This window comes from Limulus polyphemus, unplaced genomic scaffold (genome assembly GCF_000517525.1).
Source record: "Limulus polyphemus unplaced genomic scaffold, Limulus_polyphemus-2.1.2 Scaffold3613, whole genome shotgun sequence".
NCBI lineage: Eukaryota > Metazoa > Arthropoda > Merostomata > Xiphosura > Limulidae > Limulus > Limulus polyphemus.
In genome coordinates this window covers 19,227-27,886 of record NW_013669223.1, presented here as the reverse complement: position 1 = coordinate 27,886, position 8,660 = coordinate 19,227, and the positions used below count along the sequence as shown (strand labels likewise).

Below are 8,660 nucleotides of genomic sequence, written 5' to 3'. Positions count from 1 at the left end.
TCATTAGTATAAAGTTGCATTATTAGTTTTTGTTTATTTATTTTATTGGTAATGGTGGTGGGGGGGGGTACCGGTTTTTATAGATTTTCGAAATCCTTGTCAGGAGATGGAGATACTAACTTAACGTTAGCGTACTTAGGAAAATCTCCCACTATAGTCAGTGGTTTAGTTTTATATGTTGGATAGAGAGACATGAGTTTTGTTCGTAAGTTATAAGCTTTGTTGTAGCCGTCCCATAACCTCCCTTCTTTGGCTTCGTTCACGATGTCGTATTCATTTCCTTTCGTTAGAACATCTCCTACTTGCAGCGCCATCTCGTAGTTAAAAAGTGGAGAGTGCGAGTACAACACTTGACGAGATGGAGGTAAAGAACCGGCATAATGGTATTCCACATCTAAGGAGTGAGCTTTCCTGGAAAAATCTGCATCTGTTTGCATGAGTTCGTAGGACAAGCGGCAAAACTGTATAAAAATGTATAGGAAAATTTAGTTTAGATCCTGTTTGAGTTAAACACAAAGCTACACAATGGGCTGTCTGTGTTTTGGGCCCGGCATGGCCAGGTGGTTAGGGCGCACAACTCTCAATCTGTGGGTCGCGGGTTCGAATCCCCCTCACACCAAACATGCTCACCCTTTCAGCCGTGGGGGCGTTATAATGTGAAGGTCAATCCCACTATTCGTTGGTAAAAGAGTAGCCCAAAAGTTGGCGGTGGGTGGTGATGACTAGCTGCCTTCCCTCTAGTCTTACACTGGTAAATTAGGGATGGCTAGCGCAGATAGCCTTCATGTAGCTTTGCGCGAAATCCATAACAAACAAACATCTGTGTTTTGTCCACCAGGGGTATCGAAACAGGTTTCTAGCGTTGTAAGTCCGCAAACATACCACTGAGGGGCCAGGTTAGATTCTTTAACTTAACGCTTTATATATGGAACAGCAGTGCTTGTTAAATTGTTCTATTCAAAGGAAGAGACATATTGAAAACGTTTTAAAATACTACTATCATATATTAAAAAAATACAAATTGATTACCGATACGTTATCACTTCTATGACGTTAACGGTTAACCATTATATACTTCGTGCTTACATTAAATAATCTTATTGGTTATCAGTCTCTGTACTGTTACACAGATATTTAAAGGGGCATGTTTCTCAAGTGTTGGAATTTGTTCCAGTCTTTATATATTTAAAGTTTCAATTCTGTTAAACGTACAACTGTCGCCAAAGACAAAATGGCATTATAAATATTAAAAGTACCTAATCTGTTACACGAAGTGGTGTAAATAAAAGCCAATAAGAAGTGGTTAAAATAGGGATAAATATTCTTAGAATGTCTTGGTCATTATCACAAGTGTTTATAAAACAATACATTACTTATTACCTTATTCAAGACAATCGTTAAGGACCACCTCTTTTTTGTTTTGTTTATACTGTTATACATTACAATATTATTTATTTATGCTTTAATTAACAGTAAGCTTATAGTAGCGATGCTGCATCTTTTTGCCTCCATCCGTAATGATAAGGTTAACGTAAGTACTATTTATGTCATTGAATAATTTTTCTCCTTTTTGTTTTACAAAATCTATGTCGCTACAAAGTAGAGATTCGAAATATGAGATAACTCAGTGTCGTTAAAATGATTTCCCAAACCTTTGATAAACTAGTAGGGCATTAGGACAGTGCAATTCCTCAATTTTTATTTACTTTTGCGGTAGTTCACAATAGTTATCTGAACTGTTCAGAAGCGCTCGCGCTGATTGGCTGCCTTAGGGGGAGGGAAGCGGGTAGAGACGAAGATATAGCGCTACTCACCACAGACAATGACGTTATAGTTCCATAAAGTGGCACAAGAGGGCGCGTTGCTAGAGACACGTTCCTAAGCTGAAGTTGTTCAGAGAGTGTGTAGCTAGGGCCATATAGCGGCACCAGAAGGCGTGTTGTTAGGGGAGAGGTGGCATTACAGTTTGGTACAAGAAGGCTGGTTAGTATAGGCGGATGGTGTTACCAAAGTTCTATAGGTAGATTGTGTTACTTAGGTTCTATAGGCATATAATATTACTAAGGACAATGTTAGCATAGTTCATAGGATCATCGATTAATCTATAGTATTTCATCATATTTGCCTAGCCAACGTTTTACAGTTATCTGTCACTTTATGTATAAAACACTTCACTAATTCATTAGTTCTAAAGTTTTTCTTCTATATCTAACTTGCATGACATACTTTGTGCTCTTTTAAGAGTTGGATAGTGTTCCTATCACATTTATTACTGTTTTTAACATTTTTGCTTCTGTTTCTAATCATACTTTTTTTTGAAGAGGACGGAGTTTTTGTGATAACTTCTAAATATCGTGCAATAATTTAACTTAGAATATTACTTTTTCACTAGTTTGGCTTTATGTTTTAAATATGCTATTTCTCTGCTAATATAACTAATATTTTCATTGTTCTTGACAAAATATTCCATTCTACACATGTTGTTTTACAGTTTTTATTTACATATGTTTTACAAAGATAGTTGGTCTTACTAGGTGTAGTGCGTGTGTTTTACAATGTCGAATGGGATTACTATACTTTCGTAGGATTGCATACAGATTTCAACTTGTCTCATCTTATTTTTATAGCTTATTTATGCATTAAATGATTTTCTATAGGAAGATAGTGTTACTAGCACATTTAATGTACTGATGAGAAGTTTTTACCACATCTAATGCATCGTTTTTATAAATATTGAACGAGACAGATGATTGTGTTTTTGTGATTTCACATGCATTTAACGTGCTGTTTATAGTTTTCACTTCTTTGTTTAATCATACTTTTTACACTTCTTGACGTTTTTATGTAAAACACTTATCTTTAATTCATTTCTATAATTATTATTATATATCAACCATTTTGTCCTGAAAAGGATGCTTATTTAAATCTCTAAATAATATTCAATAATTCAACATACAAACTTATTGTTTCATTGTCCAAGTATATATACACATATAATGCATGTTTCACTAGATATAATGGTTGGCCTTATGGATTAAACATATTTTTAAGTAAACCATCTATGTATATAGCTCTTGTTTTAGTCATATCTCTAATTTTAATATCTGGTTAAGAAACTCTGTAGTAAACCATTTTAACACAACTAAATATAATAAATGAATGACTTACTGTTTACTCAATTACTTTATTATTATAGAAACTATTTAAAATAGCAACACTTGCCATTTTGTATAGAATATTCACTTGAAGTATAAAACATACAGTACAAATGAAATTGAGAAACTTTGTGGATTTATAGTACAGTCTATTTCATATATACTAATATTCTTCATTTGTTAATTAATAAAAACGTATGCAATGATCACTTAGAGATTACTACTGAAACTATTTACATATAGACATTCTTTTCATTTCTACCTGTCGGTCATTAACACCATGGAGACATTTAACTCCGACTAATTGTGATGTGTTCATTCTAAGGTGATCAGTCTATTTAACTTCAAAACAGCTGAGCTGACTAAACTATTAATTGTATAAGCCAGAAACAAATGTTGAACAAGACATTTAAAATATAGAGTATGTTTACATTATATTGAAATTGTTTAAATTGAAATTGTTCAAATCTAGATAAATTCAAAATAGTAGAGGTTTCTCCATCTATTCTTTTGTGTTTATAAATCCAAACACATTTACTATTTATCTTTACAGAATATATTTTACAACAAAACGAGGTAAAATACTATAGATTAATCGATAATCCTATGAACTATGCTAACATTGTTCTTAGTAGCATTATTTGCTTATAGAACCTAAGTAACACAGTCTACTTATATAAACACTGCCATTAGTAACACTATCCACCTACTGAATGTTGGTAACACTGTTCGCCTATAGTACCAGGCCCACTGGTATCAAACTATGATGACACTCCTCCCCTAGCAACACCCCATGATGACATGCCAATTTTCGCCTTTCATGGCGGCTTAGGAACGTGCCCCTAGTAATGCACCCTCTAGTTCCACATAAGCGCTTTCCGGTGCCATTTCGTGGAACTATGACGGCATTATCTTTGGTGAGTGGCACTATATCATCGTCTCTACCCTCTTCCCTCCACCCGAAACAGCCAATCAGAGCGTGCATCTAAATTCTACTGCCGACCGACAATATACATCACACAGTTCCTCACCATCAAAGACGTGGGTCTAACTTGTGTCAACATCCTATTTATATCTCACTATGTTCTCGAGTTTTCAATATTAATGAAAAATTAGTCTTTAGAGAACAGTCAACATTTTTATCAAATCAGATGGAAAAGTTCCAAATTATACTGCTCACACTCACACAGACACATAGGAATGAAAACATTTTCCCCCGCGCTCGGATGGTAGTGATTATCTGTGCACTTTCATAAAAAGCTGACTTTTTGGATCATTTAAATTTCTTTGTCAGATGGCATTACAAAGAGGAAAGATGTAAACTAGCATAAATGTTATTACGGAATACTGATAAATCAAAATAAATATGCTTATAAATAATACACTATGGGAAACTTGCAATATTTTGATTGCTAAAGGCACACACATAGACATATACTTACGATAAAAAGAAAACAAAAACAAAAAAACACCATTATACAATCAGTAGACACTACAAAATTCTTACAAGTCTCCTTACGACCGTTGGTGCAACTTAGGTGCTGGTGCATCATCGTGGTTCTCGGGCAGATTTACCTGGTGCTGCCCATCTCTTATTCAGGTGGCGGTACTTAATTTAGCAATGAAAGACAATACGGATGGCAGTTAGTGAACATCACCCGCCGTGACTGACCATCACATTATACTGACCCCTTGGCTGAAAAGACGTTTCGAATCCGCGACCGGCATATTGCCAGTCAAGCGCCCTAACCACCGAGCCTTGCCAAGCCCACAGAATTCTTACTTGTGGTTAATGTTAAAAAATAATAAGTAATTTACTTTAACTTTATAGATGCCTCTTTCTCTCAATATTCCCCCACCCCAGTGGCACAGCGGTATGTCTGCGGCCTTATAACGCTAGAAACCGGGTTTTGATATCAGTGGTGGGCAGAGCACAGATAGCCCATTGTGTAGCTTTGTGCTTAACTTCAAAACAAACAAACTCTCTGAATATATATATATTGCAGCTCCACCTGGTTTTAACAATAGTGCTTCAAGGTGAGTGACCCATTAGCACACTAGACAGCGTGTTATACAATATAATAAGTGTGAATACTTACCCCGGATGAAAATGTACAAACAAGAAAGTCTGTGTGCGCTAGCAGGAAAACGTCCGTAACTGCCCCAAAAAGTGATTTCATGCTGTAACGATTCTTCACCACCTTAGCTGTCGCTGTTCCTTTTGGATTGGTGAGAAAAGTGTAGTTTTTGTAACTGAAAAAAGCAGAGAAACCAAGATATACATTAATTACTTGCTGTTTGTTTATTGTATTAAAATAGAATGTTTGGTGAAAAATGATGGAAACGAACAAATCGTAGAAGTGAATTTGAAGAAAAAAAAAGCAATGTTTAGTACACAAGTTTTTCGTTCGAAACAACCTAAAATAAACATTACAAACTGTTATTCTTACCAAGACAATCGTCAAAGGTGGATGCAGAGAGAGCTCAGAAGGTCAGAATCTACTCTCCCCCCCCCCGTTCTTCATGAGCAAAAAGAAAAAAAAAGTAAAAAATACATAAACAGATGTTGTCACGTGTCTTGTGAAACTAAAATATACAGTTGTTATTATATATATGATCATTAATTAAAGTTGGAACGGTATATCCTTTCTCTATTTGTACTTATGGGAAAGCTACTGAGGCTATCTGCCACTGTCCCTAATTTTGAGCTATTGACCAGAGAGTAGCCAGTAAGTTAGCAGTACCCTACCAACCACCATCCATATTAAGGGATTGACTGTCACTCTTATAACGCACATACAGCAAGTTCGGGGAATATTTAATGGTATGGCACAGATTCAAACCTGGTTTGCCAGCTTCGAAATTCAGAGCTCTATCACAAATCCAACTCACGCCTCTTTTCCTTTATCACGGTTATTATAAAAACGATATATTTATTTTATTATTTGACATATTATTAAGGAATTACATAAATCATTACAACTAGGTCTACATATCATAAAGCTTATACTATGCTTAAACAGTTGGATGTTCCAAAAGCCTGTATCCGCCATTTATTCTTCAGATTGTTTCTCAAATGACTGAGTTTGAAAATGGTTTTGCTGATATAAATTAAAGTCGTTTAGGCTAAAACAACAAGTTAAGTAGAACAAAACAAGTGAAAATAGCAAACAAAAACAACTGACCGTTTTGGTTGACTGTATTTGGACTTGACAACTCAAATAAGTGACATGGTTTCAAAAGTAACAGAAGAGCGTGCTCGACTGTTACAGTTATAACGTCCACATAAATGAAAGTGCGTAGATTTATCGCGGCTCGAACCTTGGACCTTCCGATTGGCAGTCCGATACACTAACCATTAGGCCACTGCAAACCTATATTTTTTATGATACCATACTAAAATTATTTCTTTTAGGTTGGTATCTTCTGATGTTGGCACTTCTAAACATGTAATAAACATTTATGATAGTTTCAAGTTAGAGACTTTATTTTTAAGTAGCTGGAAAATAACTTAAGTTCTATGACCAACAAACGTTAACATCTGCATCTGATGGATGTTGGTATTTCTTTTTGTTTGCAAAAGATGAAATTTCACTTACAATAAGCACAATTAACGACAACAATTTTCTCTTCATAGATGTTATCAAAATATGAGAACAACGAAGACACAAATAAACTTTGCATGGGCAGGCAGCTGAGGAAACTCAAATTACCATATAAATAAAGCAAATATGCACTGATGGTGCACGGTTTGTGCAGGTAATGCCGATCTATTTATTATCAGAGGTTTATAAGCTGCACAAGAACTATGTACTTCGTGTTGCATCGAGTTCTAGATGTTGGAGAATCTTCAGTTTAAACAAACTTTTTTAGTTGATGTGTGATTTCTTCCTTAAATTTAAATTTCTAAAGTTAAATCTTGTGACTAATATGAAACAATAAAACGAAGCTATATTTTGTTATATATTAACTCTAGTATTACTGGTGGGATCCTTAAATTTAATTTTCTAAAGTTAAATTTTGTGACTAATATGAAACAATAAAACGAAGTTATATTTTGTTATATATTAACTCTAGTATTACTGGTGGGATCCTTAAATTTAATTTTCTAAAGTTAAATTTTGTGACTAATACGAAACAATAAAACGAAGCTATATTTTGTTATATATTAACTCTAGTATTATTGGTGGGATCCTTAAATTTAATTTTCTAAAGTTAAATTTTGTGACTAATACGAAACAATAAAACGAAGCTATATTTTGTTATATATTAACTCTAGTATTACTGGTGGGATCCATATGGACCCCCACCGAATTTTTGTATACATTTTACTAAGTAGAAATACAGCAAATATTGCAATTAATTTCACTAATTATAGATGAAAATCTCTCTTTCTGTTATTTAAACTGAGTAGTGTAACAGAGAAAAATATAAAATTACTCAATACGTGGATCTCGTCTGTAGCGAACGGCATATAAAGAAGTCGGTAATCTGAGGGTTAATGTAATTTTTGATATCTCACGTTACACAAAAACAGTATCATTTTTTTATTTTATGTTTTTACACAAAAAATGTTAAAATTATAAAGTTGCACATTCCTTATGTAGAATATTGTAAATTACAATTTAAAACGTTTGATGATGACAGAACCTTGTCGAAACGTTGTACATGTGCTGTTACGTTAAGCTTATATTAAAGTTTTTCTTCATTACCCATTGAAGCCGTCTCCAAGCATTATTAGTCTCAAAGTGGGTTCCTCGTCATCAATTTTTGTACCTGCGTGTTACCATTTCTAGAAAAACTAGCTTTTTTTTATTTTTCGAATATCAGTAACAAAAATATGTTAACCAGTCCATTCGGTTGTCAACCAGTGCAGCTGTGGTTGTAAACAGTCTGGAACTACGTCTGTTCTGGTTTACATCGAATCATTCTGTTATTATGCTGTGTTTTGTTACGAAAGATCACTAGAGTGTTTTTAGCTGGAGAACCTAAGGCATTGCCAATAACATAACACTAATGGACAAAAACGGACTTTTTTGTCCATCTAGGCCGTCTCATTCACGAAATTAAACTAAATATTAGGTCGTCAAGAAAATAATGTCGCGTTTTAGAATACTTTCATTAACCACCACCCCAAAAATATACATCACGTGTAATAGTTAAACGAACCGCCTAAACGTAACGTTAGTGTATCATGTATTATGTGTAAAGTTTAGTACACTCTTATAGTGATGGCATACAACGAGACACACGTTCGGCAAAAAGAAAAACAACGCCTCTGTAGCCACAAAGAATATCAAAGAAGTCTATGGAAATGTTTTGAACGTTCGTAAGTGTCAACGATGGTTCAGCAAATTTCGTTCAGGTGATTTTAGCCTTAAAAACTGTGTTGGCAGGGGCTGACATGTTAAAGTTGAAATTGATTCTCTGAAGACGCTTGTTGAGTCTAACCCAAGGCAACACACTTGTGAAAGGGCCCTGAAATTGCATGTATCTCATGAAACA

The 8,660-nt window shown here is 34.5% G+C and overlaps 1 protein-coding gene across 1 annotated transcript in view; it reads right to left on the bottom strand.

The window, feature by feature from the left end:
* Positions 1–6: 6 nt before the first annotated feature.
* The window catches only part of LOC106469688 (alpha-(1,6)-fucosyltransferase-like), a 23,585-nt gene continuing 14,931 nt past the window's right edge, over positions 7–8,660 (bottom strand). Inside the window, exons 5-6 of the mRNA XM_022398266.1 lie at positions 5,255–5,408; positions 7–461 (exon numbers count right to left, since the gene is read on the bottom strand). Of these exons, the coding sequence (XP_022253974.1) occupies positions 78–461; positions 5,255–5,408 (538 nt within the window). The 3' untranslated portion in view covers positions 7–77. The remainder of the gene's footprint in view (positions 462–5,254; positions 5,409–8,660) is intronic.